Source organism: Oryctolagus cuniculus, chromosome 5 (assembly GCF_051225735.1).
Source record: "Oryctolagus cuniculus isolate XC-2025 breed Fujian yellow rabbit chromosome 5, ASM5122573v1, whole genome shotgun sequence".
NCBI classification, from domain to species: Eukaryota; Metazoa; Chordata; class Mammalia; order Lagomorpha; family Leporidae; genus Oryctolagus; species Oryctolagus cuniculus.
Window position 1 is genome coordinate 43,656,441 of NC_142871.1, and position 25,195 is coordinate 43,681,635.

At 38.6% G+C, this 25,195-nt stretch overlaps 1 protein-coding gene across 4 annotated transcripts in view; it reads right to left on the reverse strand.

Moving 5' to 3' along the window:
- The window catches only part of TRMT11 (tRNA methyltransferase 11), a 59,173-nt gene that overhangs the window by 5,547 nt on the left and 28,431 nt on the right, over positions 1-25,195 (reverse strand). For all 4 annotated transcript variants that reach the window (XR_016233766.1, XR_016233767.1, XM_008263465.5 and 1 more), the window contains 5 exons: positions 24,790-24,870; positions 21,434-21,598; positions 19,981-20,053; positions 19,740-19,871; positions 15,350-15,470 (listed from right to left, as the gene is read on the reverse strand). Coding sequence is in view for 2 of the 4 variants with exons in the window: in XM_008263465.5 (XP_008261687.1) it covers positions 15,350-15,470; positions 19,740-19,871; positions 19,981-20,053; positions 21,434-21,598; positions 24,790-24,870 (572 nt within the window). In the remaining 2 variants the exon portion in view is untranslated. The remainder of the gene's footprint in view (positions 1-15,349; positions 15,471-19,739; positions 19,872-19,980; positions 20,054-21,433; positions 21,599-24,789; positions 24,871-25,195) is intronic.

The window sequence follows — 25,195 nt, forward strand, 5'->3', positions numbered from 1 at the left end:
ACCTCCCTCACTAGCTCAAGCTTCCCCAGCATGACTTCTGGTTTCTCCAACATCTTCTAATTTATCTATCACTATCAATCATACCATCTGTGTATTATGAAACTTGAGATTCTTGCCCTTTTTTAGTTAGCAAGAAGTACCTGATGGAAAATAAAAATATTCAAAAAAATTAGGCAATGCCAAAACAAAAAATCAGTGCAAAAGGGTTACAGATCACCTTTCCCAAATTTCCTAACTATTGGTAGTAATAAAGGAGATGTGAATAAAATCTATTATGACTGTTGATTAATCTACTTTTATCATCATTTTTTTTAAAACAAGAAATCAAGATTGCTCCTTTAGGAAAATGTCTGCATGTCACAAATGGCTTCTTTAAAAAAAAAAAAAAAGATTTATTTTATTTATTTGAAAGACAGAGTTACAGAGAGAGACAGAGACAGAGAGAGAGGTCTTCCATCCACCGGTTCACTTCCCAGACAGCCACAATGGCCGGAGCTGTGCCTATCTGAAGCCAGGAGCCAGGAGCTTCTTCTGGGTCTCCCATGTGGGTACAGGGGCCCAAGGACTTGGACCATCTTCCACTGTTTTCCCAGGCCACAGCAGAGAGCTGGATCGGAAGAGGACCAGCTGGGACTAGAACCAGTGCCCGTATGGGATGCTGGCACTTCAGGTTAGGGCTTTCACCCGCTGTGCCACAGCACCAGCCCCACAAATGACTTCTTAATGTTAATATACATCATCCAAATCTAACACTTAATAAGTATTGCGGGTAAAGCTGCCAGCTGCAGTGCCAGCATCCCATATGGGTACCAGTTCGAGACCCAGTTGCTCTACTTCCAATCCAGCTCTCTGCTATGGCCTGGGAAAGCAGTAGAAGATGGCCAAAGTCCTTGGGCCCCTACACCAATGTGGGAGACCTGGAAGAGGCTCCTGGCTCCTGGTTTTGGATCGGCGCAGCTCCGGCCGTTGCGGCCAACTGGGGAGTGAACCAGAGGATGGAATACCTCTCTCTCTCTCTCTCTCTCTCTCTCTGTGTAACTGTGACTTTCAAATAAATAAATAAATCTTTTTTTAAAAAAAAAAAAAGACAATTAGCAACTGCAAGTATTAAAAGAAATATGCAAGTTCTAATTCAAAAAAGGAATTAGATACGTGTTTCATATAATTATTTAATTGTATGCAGATTATCATCTAAATTTTGTAGATAGGGAAATGAGGCTAGAAGAGTTTAAGTGACTTTACAGAGGTCATGCAGCTAGCAAGTAGCACTGCCAAAATCATAGCCTAAATCAGATTTCAGAGCTTGTGCAGTTTCCACTATACTTCTCTCCCTTTTTTTTTTTTAAGTAGAAATTACACAAAACAATGGCTAGAGAGTTAATTTCCCATATAGATTAATGGGTCATACAAAATGGAGTTTGACATTTAGAGGACGTTCCCTGTTGAAGAGCAACGTTATAGTAGCACGTATTTCAGATCTAAACTTCTAGACAGAACCCTTTTAACCACTGTCACACCCAACCAGTTTCCTGTCCTATCAGTACTAATTCTAAGCATAAACCACTGGGGAATTTTAACACACTTGCCAAGGAAACCTAAGAAAGCCTTGCAAATCAGAAGTCTACTTTTATGTGTATACTACCCTCTGCTGGCTGAATCAAGCAACTTCTTTCTAGTATCTTCTCAAGTGGATGCACACTGTTGGACACAGCAGACCACACTATGCCAGTCAGGAGTGCTCTGTTTCCCCAGCTGTTTGTAAGTTCTAGAGTCGTACAGCCCAACCTGATGAGCATGGCCTGCCTCCTCGGGGCGCAGGAGCATTAGCATTTATTCACACCGTTTCATTTTGCAAGAATGAGATGGTAACATACAAATATGAATTCATCTTTGTGATCCCAAGGTGTGTTCCTATCATCTGTGCCAGCTAGCCCTACAAAATTATTCTGCCCGACAAGAAAGAAAAAGTATATACAAATTGTACTCTAAAGTGTAATAAGTTCTCAAGAAAAGAAACAAAACTGTTATGTTCCACAGTAACATTTGAAACCAACACCGTGGATACAAGTATTGATTCTCTGGATTATTACCACGACAATGTGTGTGAGTTTCTCAAACTGAGCCTCACAAACTGCTCAGACTTCACAGATTCTTCCCTGAGAATGCCACTCAGTTAAAATTCCCTTCCTAATTCCTGCCTACTAGAAATCTACCATTCTCTTCTCGCACCTACCACTCAAATAAAGGGAAGGTATCTTAATTTTCACCAGTAGGTCGATTCAGTGGTAGTTTTGGTTTGCTTCTCACGAGGAATGAGGCGTAGGGATCAGAGGATTGAAATGTTCTTATTGCACTGATTTTTGAAGAGTAATGGCAGAGTAATGACAAAATTCAGTGTATCTTTGTACAAGACTTTTGGCTAGCTATAACTATCTGTTCTTTCTCTGCCTTCAAAGGGATGATTTAAACACTGTTGAATATAACTATGTAACTTTTCACTCTAGGAGGGCCCCAAATAATCACTGAACAGTTAATATTCATTCCATAAATATTTATTGAGTGGTAAGCAAGAGTCAAGGTCTGTGAATTCAACAGCCAGAGCACTGGTGGGGAGACAGACATGAGACCACCCGAGCACAAACATGTAAGCCATGATGAGACACGGGGAGACCTGAAGGAGCTACCTATGGAGACGAGCTGCAGGGAAAGCCAGCTTCCCCAAGGAAGCAGCCTTCATCTGAGACCGAGAGGATGAGTTCAACAGGCACAGAAAGGGCGGGCAAGAAATGTTCCAGGGAGAAGAAACACGTGTGACCTAAGACTGAACAGAGGCGAGTCCATCCTGGGACCTGAAAGAAGGTGCACGTGCTGAAGGATCAGTGAGCCAAGGGGAGGGCGGCACAAAGGGAAACTGGAGCGGGGCCAGGGGCAAGCCGGGCTGGCCTGCAGGCTACGCGAAGGACTCTGACCTTTATTCTAATTCCACAGGAAGTCACTTGTGAGATCTGCATGAGCTTCACTATCTCGTTGGGTTCTGACAGATACTCTAGGCACTGTGCAGGAAGTGGGATAAAGGTAGAAATGCAAACCCAGGGAAACCAGTTGGAAGAGCTCTGCAGAGCCCAGGAAAGGAGCACTGCACCAAAACCACCGTCCATGCCGCTGTCCCGGGCAAGACTTCTGAAAAGTTTGCTTTAACTCTTGTCTCCCTCAATCCAACTACCCGTAAGTCACCCAGGCCTGCCCTCAAAACTCTCAGTTCCGTCCTATCTCCACCATCTCCCATTCTGCCTTCCTGGGCTTATGGCCTCACCATCTTTTCATGGCCATGCCAGGAATCTCCTCACTAGTGTCACAGGTGATCTTCCCACAACTCAAATTCCCCTCCGAAGGGAAGAAAGGGTGACTGTCAGGAGGCCGCTCGGTGCTCCAGTCATGCAGAAGTTCCGCAGGTTCCCCACGGGCACTGCAACCAGTGTAGGATGGTATCTTCCCTACCACAGGACCACCTCCTCAGGCAGGTGCTCTCCTGCCCACCCAACACCAAAGATTACTGCAGAACATGACATACTGCTGGAATGGCTCCCGTGCCCCTCTCTCCTGATGTCCAAGTTTGCTCAGGATAAGGACTTAGCCTTATTAGACTGCATAGCCCAACACTGGGCACAAATGATGCCAATAACACATAATGAATGATGAAAGTCATGGCTTTCCCCTTAGGGAATATGCAATGAAGTCAGGGAGGGAGGAAAGTACATTGAACTAAGAAAAGTACGTGAACGTAAATGTAAATGACGTTGTTCTCCTTTTTTTAGAGTAGCTTTTCCAAAGTCTCACCTGTCCTTAAATTCCTACATTCATTTATTCACTCTCAGGAAAAACACACAACCCTCTCCCGGAGGTAACAGCAGTCCTCAGGTACTTGCTTAACCCTAAAGCCTCATCTTTCAGGCCAGCCCCTACCATGCTTAGACTAAAGCCAAAATGCTTCCGTGGCATCCTTTACGGATGCCAGAAGCTAACGTTATGGAACCCCCAAAACTTCAGAGAAACTACCTAAGGCTCATCACCAATTTATAAAATGACCGTCCTTCACAAATAAGAGATCTCCCCTTCCCAGGGCCTGCAGTTGCAGAACTCCGCAGTCATGCAGCAGCACACCAAATGGCTTCTATTTTAATTACAGGTCGGGTTTAAGTCGTCCTTTTACTCACTGACAGTTCCTGATAATGAGATAATGATTTCTTCCACCTCTCTAGTATTAACCTTAAGTCATTTATATTCTCCAAGTGACAGCAGTTTATATAAAACAGCAGTTTCATTGCAAACACTTGAATACAAATGGTTTGTGAAACTTAACCTACGATAAGTGAAAACCTTGATGCTGTCACCATGGTGAAAGCCACCAACCTGGTGGTGCTCATCTAATTTTGTTAGGAAAGACATTTAGATTCACAGAACAGATTAAAGCTACGATATGTATTCCTAAATAAGGTGTGAGGAAGAAGGCAAAGAGATGGAAGAGAAAAACAGCAGCTGATCTGCTTTCTTGTAATCAGCAGAGAGTGAAATGAAACGTGAATGACAGTGCTGAATAGAATGGCCTCAGTTCAGCTGCAGGGTAATTATCCATGTCCGGCTTTTGTTTAAAAATCCTGCTCTCCTTATCAAAGCTTCCCACTGTTCTGCATCTGGTACTGGACAGTAGCTATAGAAACCACTTGTGCTAAAGTTATACAACTATAAACAGCACTAGGCCATTTCCAAACCAAGGACAAGCAGGTCAAAAGTCTGGCATCCAATACTGTTAAGAGAAACCTCTGGTATTATTAGTAGGAATAAGGCAAAGTGGGAAATCTTTACCTTTAAATCACATCTTTACATATAATCTATTCTTTAAAAAATATTTCATTACTGTGAAAATACTAAGTTGCCTAAAAGTCTATGAAGATATTTTAACATATATTTAAATCTTAATATCTAGAGTTCTCAATGAGTGACAATTAACAGTTGAACTTTGACATCTAGCACTCAGCACATAATTTCTTCCTAATTATAAAAAGGACACTGTGGATATTTACACATATCACTATGATACGTAGGAATTAGCACTTTTTACATGCTATCTACCAAAATCCATATAAAATTCAGAACTTAATCTCAAGTATTACAAGAATACACAATATAAAAATTTAATAATTTACTTGATATTGTATTATTTAATTGAAATTAAGAAGAATCTCACTTAAGCAACAAAAGAGGAGTAATAGACTAAGACATGTACAAGCAAGTGTATACTCTTTCACTTCAATTTGGAGACCATTCCTCTCTTAGGTAAGTTTTTTAAATCTCTACAATTCATTAGAAGAAAAATAAAAATGCATATACATTTATATTTATATAAAGATCAAACAAAGCTAAAACTATTTTGCTTAGGGATGAATTTACCAGTGGTAATATTACAAAGGAAAGCAAATTCCTGTTAACACACATCCTGAGAGGCAGTAGATGACGCTCTGAGTACTTGGGTCTTGGCCACCCATGTGGGAAACCCAGATGGAGTTTCAGGCTTGGGCTTTTGCTGTGGGCATTTGAGGAGTAAACCAGCAGACAGAATATCTCTGTCTCTGTCTCTCAGGCTTTCAAATAAATAAAAACTTTTAAAAGATATCAGAATGGTGGCTACACCTGCAAAGGGAGGTGTTTGTGAGCAAACAGTATGCTGCAGTACTCTGTAATCTTCACCTTGATGTAATGACTACATAGATATTCACTTTATAATTATTCATTAAATGGTATGTTTATGTTTAAGTCAAAAAATAAGACGAAAAACTCAGGGTTGAAGTTTTGGCATGTCACAGAATGAAAAGTGGATACAAGCTCATGTTTCAAACTTGAAAAACACTAGAAAGATAATTCTAAAGTTACATAACCATATATTAGATCAAGAAAAATAATCTTAAAAGTACAAAGCAGGAAATCTGTCACTCATGTAAGAATTATAAAAGAAGCACCAGAGGATGATATTGACTCTGCCTAGAGACTTTCCATTTCCCTAAACCATTCATACCTTGGGATCCCTGAATCTTATTTGCACTTTGCAACTGATCTATACCTAAGATTCTATCACACTAGTATTTTAAAGACTGTTTTACTGTCATAGCTCGAAAACATGAGCATTAGAGCTAGACCATATGCTCTCTCTGCCTTCAATTAACTGTTCATTCCTACAAATAAAACAGTGCAACCTGAGTTGCAGGATTCAGATATCTTCATTGATTGCCTTTCCTGGAACTGGTGAAGAACAGACTTTTGCTTCTTCTTGGTATACCAGAAACAATTATTTACAACCATTGAGACAGAACAAACTTAACAAAAGAAAAAAAAAATCCAGTTTGGCAAATAATTTAGTTGCAGACTTAAAAAAAAAAAAGTGAAATGATGATCCTCCAACGTTAAAACTCAAGACAAAGTCCCATTAGCAGCAAAAGCAAATTCATTTAGAGTATCTACTTCTAGAAGGTTTTTCCAAACACCTCAAACTAAAATATAACGCAAATTTCTTTCCATTTGACTTCCTTTGCTAAATGATTGTTTTAAATGTTTCTCTCTCTCTCCCCTCCTCTCTTGTGCCACATTTTGACAATAATGAATATTTGTTAATGTTAAGATCCTGACTGAGTTTATGTCCAATTACCATAGCACATCCTTACTTAGTGTCATCCTTATTTTTCCAATCAATAAATGATGTATCATCTATATCCTAGCAAAGGGTATGTCTATCTAATCTTTCATAGGACTAATCAAAAGCAAAATCCACATTACTAACAACAGATAGGCAACTATCACAGAATATTTCAGAAGGAAAAAATTAACCAGGAAGAAGCATGTTTAATTTGTCAATAAAAAATACAGCTAACATTGTCAATCCTGAGAAAAAATTAATGCATAATGAAAATAGTCACACACATTATGCTAACACAACAGCACAGTTTATAATGAGCAATGGTAATATCATTTTTTTTTTAAGATTTTATTTTTCTTTATTTATTTGAGAGGTAGAGTTACAGACAGTGAGAGGGAGAGACAGAAAGAGAGGTCTTCCATCCAATGGTTTACTCCCCAAATGGCCGCAACGGCCGGAGCTGCACCAATCCGAAGCCAGGAGCCAGGAGCTTCTTCCTGGTCTCCCATACGGGTGCAGGGGCCCAATGACTTGGGCCATCCTCTACCACTTTCCCAGGCCACAGCAGAGAGCCGGATTGGAAGAGGAGCAGCCAGGACTAGAACTGGCACCCATAAGGGATGCCAGCGCTGCAGGCAGAGGATTAACCCACTGCGTCACGGTGCTGGCCCCTATAATATCACTCTAATATGTAAACTGCATAGAATGAAGACTTAGTTTCTTCAACTTCAAGGCATCCACAAGTCTGTTCTCAGGTGACCCCAGGGTAGATTCTCTCCCTTCCTCATTTAAAAAATATTGTTATAGTGTTAATGGTTCCTTCTCCCTTTTCAGCTTCCTTGAGTCAAAACCCTCAATTTGGGGCACATACCATTCTGATCACTGAATTCATCTGCCTCATGTACTAGACTCTTTCACTCAATCCAAAAAAAAAGCAAAAAAAAAAAAAAGTAAACTTTCATCACTTGCCACTGTGACCTTCCAATAGCCCCTCATTAAACCAGCTCTACTATAAAATGACAACTGATTTATACAGTAGTATAACTTCAGTCTAAGTTAAAATCCATACGATATCCAGAACTAAACTTACCTATACTTAGTACTTCATAAATTACTAGAAATTTGTGATAGCACATCAGGTACAGAAGTCATGGAAGACGGATTGGCACTGTGGTGCAGTGGGGTGCTGTGACACCAGCATCCCATATGAGAATACCAGCGGGAGTCTCGGCTGTAACACTTCTAATCTAGCTTTCTGCTAATGTACCTGAGACAGCTGAGACAGCAGAAGATGATAGCCCAAGCAAGTGGGAGACCAGGATGAAGTTCCTGACACCTGGTTTCAGCCTGGTCCAGCTCTGGCTGTTGTGACCATTTGGGGAATGAGTCAGTGAATGGAAGATCTCTCTCTCTCTGTGTCACTCTGCCTTTCAAATTACTAGATAAGTGACTTTTTTTTTTTTTTTGACAGGCAGAGTTAGACAGTGAGAGAGAGAGAGAGAAAGGTCTTCCTTCCATTGGTTCACCCCATAAATGGCCGCTATGGCTTCCTCCTGGTCTCCCATGCGGGTGCAGGGCCCAAGCACTTGGGCCATCCTCCACTGCCTTCCTGGGCCACAGCAGAGAGCTGGACTGGAAGAGGAGCAACCGGGACAGAATCCGGTGCCCCGACCAGGTCTAGAACCAGGGGTGCCGGTGCCGCAGGCGGAGGATTAGCCTAGTGAGCTGTGGCACCGGCCAGTAACTCTTTTTTTAAAAGGGCATAAAATAGGGTACATGGTGGTTCATTTGATGCAATGCTAATTTAAATAAATTTTTTATATTTAAAATATTATCTATTATAGAACAGATTATATTACATGAATATTTTTGAAAAATGTCAAGGAAATCTTGAGAAGGGTTACTTGGGGTATATTCTCATCTGTTCAAGGAGATTCTGGTAGAAAAGGTTGTGTTAGGTGACTTTCATTGAAGACATAACTATTAATCTCATAGTCTGATCTGCTCCGAACAATCCTGGAGATCAGCATTTTTATCCTAGGAATTTTACTTTACTATGCTTTTTAAAGTTTATTTGTTTGTTTGAAAGTCAGTGTTACAGAGAAAGGGAGAGACGGAGAGATCTTCCATCTGCTGATTTATTCCCCAAAGTGGCTGCAATAGCCAGGGCAGGGCCTAGCTGAAGCCAGGAGCCAGGAGCTTCTTCTGGCTCTCCCACATGGGTAGCAGGGTTCCAAACACTTGGGCTATCTTCCACTGTTTTTCCCAAGCCATTAGCAGGGAGCTGGATAGGAAGTGGACCAGCCAGGACTCAAACAGTGCCTATGTGGGATGCCAGCATCACAGACTGCAGCTTTATGGACTACACCATAATGCCAGTCCCTATCTTAGGAATTTTATGAGAAAATGAATTTTACAGGAATAACCACTGTGACCACAATCCTATATAGCAATATAACTGTTTACTGTGTCGAGAGAAGAAATGAGTGGTAGTAAAATTAAATGACCAGTGCACAGCAGGTTAGACTGCCGTTTGTAGTTCCTAGCTTCCCATATAGGAGCCAGTTCAAGTCCTGGCTGCTCCACTTCCGATCCAGCTCTCTGCTAATGGCACCTGGGAAAGCAGCAGCAGATGGCCAAAGTACTTGGGCCCCTATACTCACAGGAGAGACTCAGATGAAGCTCCTAGCTCCTGGTTTTGGCTTGGTCCAGCCCTGGCCATTGTGGCCACATGGGGAGTGAACCAACAGATTAAGATTTCTCTCCTTCTGTCTGTCTCGCTCTCTGTGTCTGACTTTCAAATAAATACATTTTTTTAAGTACTACTTTTCATTCTCTTGACTTTCAGAATCCATCAATAGGAAATAAACCTGGCTCTTCCTCTCAGGCAATTTCATGATTTTAACACACTAATCAAGAACTTCCTTCTTTAGGACTTAGGCACAATAAGCAAGCCTAAAAACTATTTTGTAAGATATCCATACTCTTTAGACATGCTAGTTGTAACTTAAGTTTACATTTTAAAAGGGGGGAAAGGAGAATATTTTATAACAACATATCCAATGGACCAGAAGTTATACTGAAGTTAAACCTAACAAGTGAGAAATCAAAAATGAAAGGAGTATGCTAAAGTGCAAAAATCTAAAATTAATAGTCTTTCATTGCCAAAGTCAACAATGCTGAACAAGCCTGTGAATAATTTGTTAGATGCCTGTGAGAACTGTTTGACAATTTTATGTCATCACTTGTATTATAAAAGACTAGGATCTTGCTGCAATTATACACATCCTTCTCCATACAAACAGAAGGTAGAAATGAAGTAATTAATCAAAAACCAAACAAGATTAATTTAATATGACAAAGTATTTTCAGTTATAGTAAATTCTATCCTAGTTAAAACTCACTGATTAAATTTGGTCTTAGAGAATGAAGGCCATTTCAAAAAATAGCTACAGCATTAGACTTTTCCTTTTTGCCTTTTTTTTTTTTTTAACATTTATTTAGTTGAAAGAGTGACACAAAGGGAAAGACAGAGAGAAATCTATGCATTAATTTATTTCCCAAATTTCCACAACAGCCACATTTAGATCAGGCCAAAGCCAGGAGCCAGGAGCCAGGACTCCCTCCTGGTCTCCCACATGTGTATTGTATACAATATGTATACAATATTTACATATGAATTGAATATGAAATCAAAAATTATTAAATCTAATATTAATGTGTCCATCGCCTTCCCAAGCACATTACCAGGAAGCTGGATCAGAAGCAGAGCAGTCACAACTTGAACTGGCCCCATGGAATGCTGGCTTTGCAAGTGGTGCCTTAACCTGCTGCGGCACAAGGCTAGTTCCCTTTTCCGTATTTTCTCAAAAAATCTGAAGTAGGGACTGGCCAAGCTCTGGTCATTGTGGCCATTTGAGGAGTGAACAATGGAGGGAAGATCCCTCTATTTCTCCCTCTTGCTGTGTGTAACTCTTGCCTTTCAAATAAATCAATCTTTAAAAAACAAAGAATTTGAAATTCTTTATAAAGGAAGTGATAAAAGAATACCTGACAAAAATTAGGATACCCAAGTTAAATGCCTTTTTTTTAATCATTTTAATATAGGACTGAAATTCTCAAAAGCCTACTTTTCCTTGAGTTTCAAATTTGCTTAGAGAAACATAAATCTGGAAAAAAATACAAGGCTTTCTTAAACAAATTAAACTCAAGGGAAAACAAATATGGAATTAGTTCACAGTAGGTCTTAATTTTTTAGTTTTTCCACTAAAATAGCAATGGCTAATTTATTATGTAGCTCCACTAGTTATTAAAGAACTTTTTTTGTATCTTCTTCCTTCCAATTCTTTGAAACACTACGTGGGCCACACAATAAAGAATGCTGATGCCATTACTTTACTTTCTAATATCCAGATTTAAATTGTAAAATATAAAGATAATATTTTTATTACAAATATTACTCCTGTAATAATATAAATATTAGTTACTGTGACCACTATGAATTCAAACGATTACATTAAATGCTATGATCTCTAAGAGCTACAATATTACCATTTTGAATTATCAAGTGCATCACTTCCCTCAAAAAACACCAGGAAACAATGTATATATGAAAAGTTACTGACCTGGGAGGAGAAGAAAAGCATATTCTAATACAAGTGTGCCTCAAAAACTTGATAAAGATGGTCAGTGTGTGGCATAGCAGGTTAAGCCACCATCTGCAGTGGCAGCACCCTATATGGGTGCTAGTTTAAGTAATGGCTTCTCCACTTCCAATCCAACTTCCTGCTAATGTGCCTACAAAGGCAGTTGAAGATAGCCCAAGTGCTTGGGTGCCTGCACCCACATGGCAGATCCAGATGAAGCTCTTGACTCCTGGCTTCAGCCTGGCCTAGCCCTGGCTATTGTGGTCACTTGGGGAATGAACCAGTGGATGAAGATCTCTCTCTCTCTAATTCCAATTTTCAACATAAATAAATAAATCTTTAAAAAAATATGTATACAATATTTACATATGAAATGAATATATAAAAAATTATTAAATCTAATATTAAAATTTTTAAATGATAAACTTATTTTAGAGCAAAAAATTTTTTGAAAGCTATGCACATGAAGGGTCCTATAAAAGCTCATGAAACATACATATTATGAAAAACTATGCATGGATTCAAAATTTTGTATACCATAATAAACATCTTTTAATTCAAGTTCCATGAACTTTTAAAAGTGCCCTCATATTAGAGAAGCCTTTTATTCCACAAGATAAATATTGGCAATGGTTAATGCTATAGAGTGATTTGTATCCTTCACTAAAATTCCTACTTTGAAGCCCCAACCACTACCATGTCTATATTTGGAGATATGACCTTTAAAGAGGTAATTATGATGAAATAAGGTAATATGGGTGAGGTCCTAATCCAACGGGACTGATGTCCTCAAAAAAATAAAGACACCAGGAGGGCAGCTACACAGAGGAAAAGCCATGTGAGATCACAGCCAGAAGGTGGACGATATGCAACTCAGGCAGAAAGGCCCCACAGAAACCCACCCTGCCAGCACCTGCATCCTGAACTTCCAGGTTCCAGAACGGTGAGACAATAATTTCCAATAATTTAGCCACCCAATCTGTGGTATTCTTGGAAGCCCAAATAGACCAATACACTTAGCTAACTGAAAAAGTTAATAAAGCAGGAAAAAATTAAAATACCTTGTAGGGGCAAGTGCTTAGCCTAGCAGTTAAGACATTGGCTGAGATGCCTATGTCCCACACTTGGGTGCTTGGGTTTGATGCCCAGCTCTGGCTCCTGACTCCAGCCTTTTTGCTGACTTTGAGTAGTAAACCAGCAGATGGAAGTTCTATCTCCCAATTTATCTGTCTCTCTTTCAAATAAACAATTAAAAAAAGTTTTATAAGCACATTAAAATTCTTTTTAAACTTTTTAAAAGTGTTAGTTGAAAGGCAGAGAAACAGAGGCAGACAGAGCTATTCTACCACTGTTTAATCCCCAAATGCCCACAACAGCCAGGGCAGGGTCAGGCCAGAGCCAGGAGCTCAAAACACAAGTAGAGTCTCCCATGTGGATGGTAATAATCCAAGTACTTGAGTTATCATCTGCTTTCCAGGGTGTGCAATAGCAGAAAGCTAGAATTAGAAGTGAAGTCAGGACTTAAACCCAAGCATTCTAGTATGGAGTACAGGTGTCACAAGCAGTATAGTAACCATATATTAACCACTACATCCAACATCCATACCTTATTTAACTTAAATTGCATATTCAAGGCAGGCATTTAGCCTAGCGGTTAAGATTACTTTATCCCATTTCAGAGCGCCTAGGTTTCATGGCTGGCTGTGGCAGACTCTGGGAGGCAGCAATGATGATTCAAATGATTGGGTTCCTGCTGCCCATCAGAGGGACCCAGATTAAGCTTCTGGCTCCTGGTTTTGTTAAAGGCATCCAGCTGGGGTGTGAATGAGCATACGTGAATGCTCTCTAATTTTTTTAAATAATATATTAACTTATTAATCTTTTGATATAAAATCAAGACTTATGAAGATTTCTAATTTTAGCTTCTATGAAATGATGTCAGAATTTACAAGATTCATCAAGTAATCTGAGTACAGAAATCCAGATTGTGGTATCTTTTCCTCTAACCCACATCAAACTGAGAGTCCTTTGTAACAACTCACTTTATCCTGTGTTTCTAAAATATTAAATTTAGTTTTTATATGGATCATAACTTTATTAATAATCTTGTATCCACTGGCCTAATCAGCATTTAATCAGGTTACACAATTGCTATAACAAATACACCACCATAATTGGCTCTAGGAACACCCTAACTGACTCTTAGAAAATGGACAATTCAGTTGGTAGGGGCAGATGTATACAGACCTAGCAAAGACCACACGAGCTGAAAGTAGGAAACACATTACAGGCATTAGGCAGTACGCTTCAGAGCAGGAATGGGCTGGTGTCGATTAAGCAACTAAGTTTGGAATGGATGTTAGATAAGAGGGGTTCTACTATATACATGAATAAATATTGATTATCCCAAATCACTACTTTAGAAGTTGTCACTGTATCCAACAATTTGGGAACCACTCTTGGAACTTCTGAATCTGCAGTGTTTACAGGTAAGCCATCATCCTTGGAATGGGATTTGATTTCCAAAAGAAAAAAACAAAAAAAAAACCTTTAACCAAGTAAGTAAACTGTGCAGGACAAAATGAGAATAGCAATGTCTAGTTAAATCATTTGAAAAAAAAAGACCTTATGATAAAACAAAATCACTGCTTAATATGAGTGTTTATTTAAATGTAAATCTAGTTGAACAACTAAGACAAAAATAGGATGAGTACAAAGACATTCCACAGTATCTGTCATTTAAACATAAACTTCTAGTATCTTTGCTTTAAAAATGACTACCACACACTCTCATTTTAGCAACACTACATATACCAATAAATCTGTGTGTATACACAATATGTACCATATACAGTAGATACCAGTCAACTACTTATACACATTTAGCTTAGTTTTTTGAAGTACTCTGACCTTACAGTCTGATTACTGAGGATATTTTATGGCACACTGAAAATTCTGAACATTATTCATGCTATAAGGGTCACTAAAAGATTTGACATAATAAAATGACATAAGAAATGCAGTATTTTAGGAAGAATCATTTAACAGATAAGAATTAGAAGTGTGAAGGAGAGATCATTTAGGAAACCATTGGTATAATATATTGATAATATAGTATTAAATTAAAGGCAAATGGCAATAACAAAGATAAAAAGAGTGATAGAAAATTAAATATGTATAAAAATGATGCTAATATTAATCTTCATTACTATGAAAGAATCCCTAAGTTGAGGATTGGATGAAAACAAACCAAATGTGAGTAGAGAGGTGAATGAGTGTGGTAAAATCTTCAGATACTACCACCCTCCTATCTAAAGCAAAGATGGGGCCCATCCATGTTTCCAGTACATTTGGGAGAGCTTTGGTTGTAAATTCATAGATGTAGAGGCCAAGAGTATGTTGTAGATTTAAGTAAGCTCCAACACAAAGCATTTTTCATAACAGTTTTGATCTGTTCCAGAAATAACAAGATGCTTTGCTCTTTCTTCTCTAACATAAATGTTACCAGAGAAGAGAGAGACAGAAAGATACTATGTGTTGAGCCCTAGCAGATAGGGCTTTCCTTCCTTCCTTATACAAAGTAACATTGTCTCTTCATTACAGCCTGCAATCAAGTAGGTTCTGCTTTTGGAAAAAAACAAAAAACAAAAAACAAACAAACAAAAAAAAAAAAAACAAAAAACGGGTAACTAATAGATTGCTGATTTGCCAACAGTTGTTTAACCAAGAGTGCTCTGTTTTATAACTGAGTTAGCAACAAGAATGTCAAGTAAAGCCTGAGAAGTTCAGGCTAACTTCTATTTCCATTCAACTTCTACATCCTACTCCACCCTCTAGCTCTAACCTCAACCAAATGTCACCAATCACCAATCTCCAACTTCTGCCTGTTTCTGAATTCATCTGTAGATTTTAAAAGTCAAAAACTAACACTCCCAAACTCCTGCCATAGGAAGATTATTTAGAAATCTCTACTTTGCATTATTCCAGAATTTCTGCTGAAAATACTAGAGCAATTTACCTCCAGTTCCTTCACCTTTTCCATTGTGATCAAGCGCCTTGACGTGTGACTGGAAAGCTTCTGTTCACAGTTGCTGATGAGTGTCAGGCACGGGTGCCAGGGCACCATCTCTTCTGTGTACCTGAAGAAGGAAGTACTGACTGTCAGCAACACTCACATGTGTAGCCCACACAGTCATCATGGGGGTATCCACGGTGCTTTGGGTCATCCTCCCTCCACACACCGTACTGTTTCATTCTACATGTGCTAACAGTCCATAAAACCCACATTATTCTGTACTTTAAAAATGCAAAGTATTCTAATATGACCACAGCAAAGGAATGCAGTTTAATTTTTAACCTGTAGAATAAGAGAGACAGAAAGCAAATTTGTCTTACTGACGAGTGCTCAACATTTAAACCACAGAAATGTAAGGTGACAACTGCACTCTAAACGATCCCCTAAGAGCAGATAAGGCACCCAGAAATACGTGCTCCAACAACCCCTTGACGTGACTATCTGGAGATTTTTTTTATAAGTTCCCAAAGTATAAAGTCCTGAAGTCCTCTATAAAATGAAATGATCCTGCAAAATGTTGATGACATCTTGAGACATCTATTAAGCTTGTAAATACAGTACTGAGGTTGTTTATAAAATTATTCAAGTAAAATACAACTGAAATAAACATCAGTCCTCTGGTGACATTAACCAGGAAGTGAAACTGAAGCTGTAACAATGAGTGGTGGAGACTGCAGCTGTACAGTACCTGCCCTGCCTGAACAGAGATGATGATTCTTACTGACTTTTCCAGGTCCCTCTGATCTTCACCAAGCTCTCGCTCATTACCTCAAGCACATGTTCAAAACCATCACCACCCACTTAGCAAGCAGCGTTCATAATGCACTTCACTTTATTATCAGTGGAAAAAATTCTCTTGAAGGTGTTCTCTGCCTTCTTCCTTAGAGCTTTCCAGCAAGTCATGACCACTGCAGACTGGACTTCATCTAATAATTTTTCATGTTCATCAGATAGTCAGAAGTGTACTTTTTTTTTTTTTTTTTTTTTTTTTTTTTTTTTTTGACAGGCAGAGTGGACAGTGAGAGAGAGAGACAGAGAGAGAAAGGTCTTCCTTTGCCGCTGGTTCACCCTCCAATGGCCGCCGCTGCAGCCGGCGCACCGCGCTGATCCCGGCAGGAGCCAGGAGCCAGGTGCTTTTCCTGGTCTCCCATGGGGTGCAGGGCCCAAGCACCTGGGCCATCCTCCACTGCACTCCCTGGCCATAGCAGAGAGCTGGCCTGGAAGAGGGGCAACCGGGACAGAATCCGGCGCCCCAACCGGGACTAGAACCCGGTTTGCCGGCGCCGCAAGGTGGAGGATTAGCCTATTGAGCCACGGCGCCGGCATAAGTGTACTTTTTTTTAAACAGCAGTTGACTTCAAGTTTGGAATCTTTCTACAAAGCACATATGATATTAAGGAATATATACTACCCCATCCTTGAGACTAAAATAAAAAGGGGAAATAGAGACCATGAAGTTTTGATATTTAGCTTCCAATAGCAGGGCCTGTGAATAACTGAAATAACGTCTGTCAACTTTAGTAACGTATCCTCTTTTAAAGGGAAAAATCTTTTTATTTCCTGGTGGGATTGCTGTAGGCATTTTTATCAAAATGTCACTTAAATATGCACAAACATAAATTAGATATAAATCTCTAATGCTTGTAACTCTTATATAACTATAAAACCAAGAACAAATTTATAAATCAAATCTAAAACTACAAAACCAATATAATTTTATTGAACATTTATGACATGAATGATGTTAAACTGTTGAAACTATGTTACCAGCATTTATTTGGTTTAACAATAGAATTTATGAGCTTTATATTATCATTTTATTCCAAGCACAAAGGAACATCATTTGGATAATAGTATCTGAGCTGCATTAGAATGTGATTCTTATTTTTAAACCTGAATCATACAACAGAATTTAGCTAAATAAAATAGTTCAACAGTAGAACTGAAAGCCTATATTAACTACACTAAAAACACAGAAGACTTAAAATTATTAGTGCTGCCAGTAGGTGCTGTGGTGTAGTAGGCTAGGCCTCAACCTGTGGTGCCAGCTTCCCAGATGCACACCGGTTCATGTCCTGACTTCTCCTCTTCCGATCCAACTCTCGGCTTATAGCCTGGGAAAGCAACAGAAGATGGCCCAAGTGTTTGGGCCCCGACATCCACTTGAGAGACTAGGAAGAAGCTCCTGGGTCCTGGCTTTGGATTGGCCCAGCTCTGGCCTTTTTGGCCATTTGAGGAAGGAACTAGCATCTGGAAGACCTCTCTCTCTAATTCTGCCTCTATATTAATAAATATATTAATTTAAAAAATTATCAGAGCTAAAAAACAATTTTAAATTGAATTCCTTTTTATTCTTGATTCAATAAAAAGCTACATTTTCAATAATACATAACCAAACTAATTCTAAACTGCTGAACTCAGAAAGCAAGCAAGGTTGCAGATAATGTCAGTCTTAAATTTATTGATATTGTTGTTTTTGAAAAAGGAAAGATTTCAGATGATATATACTGCAAAAGTAAATATTGTTCATTTTTCTAACGTAAACTCCTAACTACATTCATCAATAAGTTAACAAAAATAATAATTCATCAATAAGACAACTTTTAGTCTTAGGGAGAAGGCAGAAGTCTGGTAATAAGCATCAGAAGTCCTGGAAGTAACTATCCAGGGGACAGATGTGAGGAAGTAAATGCCATAGGAGTCTTCCCCTGTATCTGGTAGAAATCTATCTTTTGGGGACCAGCGTTATGGTATAGCGGGTAAAGTCGCCACCTGCAGTGCCTACATCCCAAATGGGCGCCGGTTCGAGTCCTGGCTGCTCCATTTCCAATCCAGCTCTCTGCGATGGGCTGGGAAAGCAGTAGAAGATGGGCCCCTGTATCCACATGGGAGACCTGGAAGAAGCTCCTGGCTCCCGGCTTCGGATGGGCCCACCTCTGGCCATAGCAGCCATTTGGGGAGTGAACCAGCAGATGGAAGACCTTTCTCTCTCTCTTTCTCTCTCTCTCTCTTTCTCTGCCTCTGACTTTCAAATAAATAGATCGTTAAAAAAAAAAAAAAAAAGACTATCTTTTGGTAAAACATCTAAGGCAAAGAAAGAATAAAACATGTTTCCCTTTTTGACTTTTAAAACACCCCTTTCATTAAATGTACTTAGAAATTTCCAGATTTTTTTCTGAAAGAGTTACAGAGAGAAGTAGAGATGCTCAGAGCCTCCTCAATCAACATCATGAAAAGACAGACAAGTTCCCACTGAACCAAAATGCTTTTTCTGTATAATTATGTTTTATAAATATAAGAATTAAAATAATTTTTAAAAATATTTCCATAGCAGATGGAATAAATAACCAAATTTTAAGTGTGAAAACTCTCATTCAAATCTGAAGATCTCATCTTGTTCAACATTGTCTTTCACTATTGATGTATATAGCTTTGTTCATACTTAATAGTTACTGAATAACAAAATTTAAACCAATTATATTGAACATAATCAGAGCTTTAAAAATATGCATGTTTTTTGTCTTGGTCTTAGTTTTTAAAAAATGATATTATATTTAAGTTTACCATAATAGCCAATATATCAGGGGCTGGACTAAATATCTAAGTATGTAAATATAGGACTTGGCAATTCTTTCCTGCAAATGGGCCATGGAATTTTTTACATTTTGTGGGTTACATATGTTTCTATCACAAGTTGTTTCAGCAACTTTTTAAAATTTTTAAAATTGAGGACAGCATTGTTATACAGCAGGTTAAGTTACCACCTGCTCCACTGGCATCCTACACAGGAGTACCCCTTCTAGTACAAACTGCTCTGCTTCCAATCCAGCTCTCTGCTGATGTGCCTGGGACAGCAGCAGAAGATGGCCCAAGTATGGGCCTCTGCCATCCATGTGGGAGACCTGGATTGAGTTCCAGGTGCTTGGCTTGTGCTTGGCCCAGCCACAGATGTTGTGGCATTTGAGGAAAGAACCAGTGAATAGAAAATCTCTCTCTGTCTCTCCCTCTTTCTCTGTCACTCTGCCTTTCAATTAATAAGTGAATCTTTAAAAAAAAAAATACCAGACATAGCTCAAGCACCTCAGAAGAAACAGTCTGAGGACCATATTTGGTCCAAACACTCTCATTTGCTGAAGCCTGATATAAAATATAAAGGTCAAAGCAATTCAATCAATAAAAGCAAGGGTACTATTTCATACACATCTGTTGGTAGACAAAGGCAATTAATACACATTAAATAAAAGAGATCCTCAATACAATTAGAGATAAGGAAAAATTATGGTAGCTACGCAAATACCATAGGTAAAATGAAGTTAAAAATAAGATTACATACTCTGGTGTATACACTGGTAACCAATAGACTAGTCTTCCACCTAATACCAGGCTCTCAGCTGCAAAGTTTAACAGGTCGAAAAACATATCACTCAGATGATAACTCAAGGAAACAGGAACGTGGCTTTCTGGACTATACAAAGAAGACAAAATTGCAAAATCAGTAAAAAATTTTAAAACTGCTTAATTAAAACCATGCTTCTTTTAAAAGTACTAAACCATTATATTTAAATTTCACTTACCATTTTTCTATTCCCTTTGGTATTTCCTTTTGTGAACCTGTTCTTCTGGTAGATTCTCTGATACCATATGGAGCTAGACAGAAACAGAAGCAATGCAGACAGTCAAAAGTCACCAAATCACCAATGAGGGACAGGCAGATACAATGCAATTCCAAATGAGACACTGTGAGGACACTACATCTTCTGCGCATTATTTCATTCAAGGAGCTATATAACAAAAAAATTTGTGTTCTTCAAAAATGTGTCAGAAAAGACAGAGGAAGGCTATGCAGGTGTTACAAATTAAAGGAGGCTGAAAAGATATCATTACTAAATGAAGTACCTGACCCTATTTAGGTCCTGTACTAGAGGGAAAAAGCATACTATAATGGACATTATTGGTCAATTGACAAAACTAGAGGGCACAGTGGAGATTGAAGTGTTATATTGATTTCCTGAAATTGGTAAATGTACTTTGGCTCTCTAAGAGACTATCCCTATTCTTAGGACATACACACTGAAGGACAAGGATAGAAGGCCACAATGTATGCAACCTACTCGCAAGTTATTCAAGGGAAAAAAATGTATTTTATACATACACACACACACACAAACGTGAGAACAAAATGTTAATAAAAATTCATCCAATTGTCTTAAAGTATATTCAATGCTACCATAATACCTTGAAAATAAATTTTCCTTTTGTTAGTGTGGAAAGCAGCTAAGTTACCAAAGAACTCAGGAGGGCTCAGACAGAGGGCTTAACTTTGACATTATTTATAGATTTACTGCCAAATACTACAGAAAGGCAGATCTATTCTTAGCTAGGCTGCCTAACAAGCCCAAAGTCTCATCAGGCATGGAAAATAAGTGCTCATGAACATTCTGGAAGCTCACTGAGTTTACCAGTCCAGTGGTTCACAGCACTCCTAAGTTCTTGTACCTCTGCGAAAGAGATGCCAGGGAAAACAGGCCCTACAAAAACAAAATCTTACACATGGAGGAATGTATGACATCTGAAATTCTTTTTCAAAATTGGGATGTGAGTGTCCAAAGTGGTGGCTTAACTCACTGTGCCACAACATCTGCTCCATTATTCAAAGACTTGATCAATGTGAATGACATTATAGGTTCAGTTGGTATACTGGTAAGCATTTACAGTTAATAAAAATAAATATAAGCCTCAAAAAATAAGCTATAAGAGAAAATGGATGGCAAGTTAACACATAAGGATGTAAAAATGGGTGGCAACATCATATTTGTTTAAAAAAATGAAAGAGTAACCCTTAACTACTTAAATTGGTACAGTGGCCTACATTAACAATTCTCTCCTTCTTGCTCTATGAAGCTGTTGCGAGTGGGAGGAATACCAACACAAGCTGGCATTTTGTCTATATATTGATAGATTTTGTACTTCAAATGTAAATGACTTTAGGAAACTTATCCTACCCAAACTTCTATAAAAACAACTTACGATCAGTGATGATTGCATCAAAATATGTGCCCTTTCTCCAGGAAGGTTTAGATGCATCTGAAACCAGGACATCAAGGTAAAATTTCTCTAAACCATACTGACGAAGATTTGCTCTAATGTTTTCATCTGGTCCTCTCCATTTCTGGTTTTTCCTACTAGCCTTTCCTGAAGGAAAAGGTGAGGGAAGATAGAAAGTATTAGATAATTCGAGAGCATTCTTATCTTCTGCTGTTTAACTTGATGTAATTTTTTAGCTCATCTAAATCCACAGTTACCCAAAAACAATATTTGTGTCCACTTAAAATATTAAATTTATGTAAAGTATTTTTATTTCAACATTATAAAATAGATTATAAAAACAGTAAAATGTACTGAAATCTAGTTGATCTTGTTTTATCACCTTTCAAGTAAAACTGCTTTCAAACACATTCAGTACTTTCTAAGTACAAAGCATTTAACTGGTGCACAGTTGAATAGAACATGGTCTCTTCCTCTAGCAATAAACAGTCCCAAGCAGCAACAGTGAAGAATCACAAATGCAGTGGAACGAAGGGTGCCAACTTGAGGAATGCAGTCACTGTGATGATGGAGAATGAAGGGGAAATGGACATATTACTGATGAAAAGTTCAAGCAGAAGTTAAGAGAGGGTTGAAGAAGAAAAGTTCAAAAGCTTCTAGTTTAAGAGACATGAGTGGGGGCCAGCACTGTGGCATGGTAGGTAAAGCCGCCACCTGCAGTGCTGGCATCCCATACTGGTGCCAGTTCGAGTCCCCTGTGCTCCAATTCCAATCCATCTCTCTGCTATGATCTGGGAAAGCAGTAGAAGATGGCCCAAATCCTTGGGCTCCTGCACCCGCATGAGAGACACAGAAGAAGCTCCTGGCTTTGGATTGGTGCAGCTCTGGCCTTTGCAGCCATCTGGGGAGTAAACCAGTGGAAGGAAGACCTCTCTTTTTCCTCTTTCTGCCTCTGCATAACTCTGCCTTTCAAACAAATAAATAAATCTTAAAAAAAGAGAGAGAGACATGAGTGGATGAGAACATCAGAAAAACTAGGAGGAACAATAAACTTAGAAAAAGAGATGAGAGTCACTTAAGATACATCAATCTTCATAAACCTGATGGTAACTGTCAAGTATTCAGGAAGAGTTACTCAATGGTGAGATATTCAGTAGATAGTGGAAGACCAGAAAAAGTATACTTGGAAGAAATCAGAATATAAATTTAAGATGAATCCACATGAATCAAAGATACTTTTGTTAAGCTAGATAGTAGTTAATGGTGTGCTCTATAGTTACCCTTACATATTTATACACCTTTTTGTACTACAATCTACTTCACAATAAAAACAAACCTTAAAAAATCCATCAAAGAAGGAAATGATTTTTTTTCTTTTTTTAGATTTTTATTTTATTTATTTGAAAGGCAAAGTTACACAGAGGCAGACAGAAAGTCTTCCAGCCATTGGTTCTCTCCCAAAACAGCCGCAAGTGCCGGAGTTGGGCTGATCCAATCCAAAGCCCGGAGCCAGGAGCTTCTTCTGGGTCTCCCACGTGGACATGGGCCCAAGTACTTGGGCCATCTTCCACTGCTTTCCCAGGTCATAGCAGAGAGCGGGATCAGAAATAGAGCAGCCGGGACTTGAACTGGTACCCATATGGAATGCCAGCACTGCAGGCAGCGGCTTTACCTACTGTGCCACAGCACCAGCCTCAACATGATTCTTATTAACATGTAGCATGGTAGAAAGCACAAAGATACAGGCATGAGGAAAAGCAATGGGTGATCAGATGAAAGATCACAGGGCCTTAGGAGACTGAGGTGGAAACTCAAGGAAGGCAAACCTTCACAGGATGAGAGTCAATAAAAGTCGTGAATTTGTAGCCTCAGCAAAACACAGTCTCAGCCTCTTCTTCTCTCCTTCCCACCCATCCCCTCCTCTCTTCTCTCCTCTTGTCAACAGAACAACGGCATGGAAGCTAGTATACAATGGGCAGAATGACACTGAGAAATAAGGAAGATGACAGCAAATAAATATTAGGTTCTCAAGAAGCATTCTGGCAAAAGAAAGAGGAAATCGGTAGTAGCAGACCTCTTTAAGACTGATAGAAAAGGCCTTGTATTTTTAAACAGGAGAGACCTGAGAATATTTTAGAGTACAATAGAGATCAGAAGTGCAAGAAACAGTGCACACACAGGAGCATTTGGATAAGCTCCCAAGAAACTCTACCTCAATCAGAATTCTATTCCAGTAGACTGAAGGTTATAACATAACTTTCTAAGTATAACTTTCATAAATAAAAATTCAAATAAAATTTATAGGACAATTTTCTTAAAGCAAATACATTGCTTCTACTAAAAGCAATCAGGGAGAATTATTAGCACTTTGTGTACTCTAACATATTGCTCCAACATTCTTGTCAGCCTGGTTATGTAAACTCGATAAAATATAACTCATTTTCCTCCTAATAACTACTACTAATCCCTTATAGCCAGAATAGGAAATAAGGTAGGGCATCAGTGCAATACCTCAAATTCCCTCACCAAAAGAAAACAGGATATTAAATTCTCACCTATGTGGTAACACACTGAGGGAAGAACAGGAAAAGAGTGCTCTAATGGCTGACTCAAGTTACAATAAAGGAAGAACATAAACACATTCTCAAAATCATCCATGAAACTTAAAATTTTTAACACTATTCAGCCATAAGGAAAAACTTCTTTCAGTTTTCATCCAATCATACATCAGCAAAGCTTCTAGAATTTAAAATATTACCCCAAATCACCTCACAGGCAAAACAGATGGTGTGTCAGTTTAAGGCAGAATCTTTCAAGTTATTGTCACCTTCAGTGTTTCAAAGATGTGCAAGCCAGTTACAAAATTTAAAATACATATGGGATCTCAAAGACTAGATATTAATACAGTTTCCACTCCATGTGCAAACGTTGAATAAATGGTGATAACCCTAAATATAAACTATGTTTTATTAACAGCACATACTGATTATAAAATGGCTAGTCTCTTTCTTCTATTTCTTCCTTCCCAATCCTGGAGTTCACAATTTTATAGTTTGTGGTTTTCTTTCTTCCTTTTTTTTTTTTTTAGGTAGGAAGTGGAATCTTTCTTACTAAGTCTACAAATGCCTCTGAGAGATCCTTTTCTCATTCATCTCTGTGATCCCCAAAGAGATGACATTGCACACAGATCACTTCATAAAAAACAGACACCCAATGAAGTTTTGTTGTGAAGTAAAATTATATCACAATCTTGTTAAAATAATGAAATTTAAAAACGATTTCAAAGGTATATTTGGTACAAGAACAAAGACAATACAATGTCTAAGATCTCTACTCACCCAAGCCATGAACTGTGTTGTAGTCTATGTCTGTCCCACATACATATGCACCAAAATGAGCAGACGCTATCAGGAGGCCACCTGAAAAGTCATACAATTACCTGTTAACTAGAAAGTCCCAGACTCTTGTTTTGTCCACTATTTAATCTTATCCAGACACTCACAAGCCAGCAGAGTACCCTGAAATAACACAAGTCTTTGCCATATTCAGCAAGCTTCAGAACTAATAAAAAGAACCCCTAAGATGTACTCATGCAACTAGTCTCAAAGCAGGAAATTTATGTATACCCTGCCATCTCTTTCAACAGCACTACCTAGGGAACACTGTATTTTTCTGGTCAAAAGCATATTTAGACATTTAATAGATCAACACAAATGTATCTTGCTCCTTTCTTGAAAATGAGAG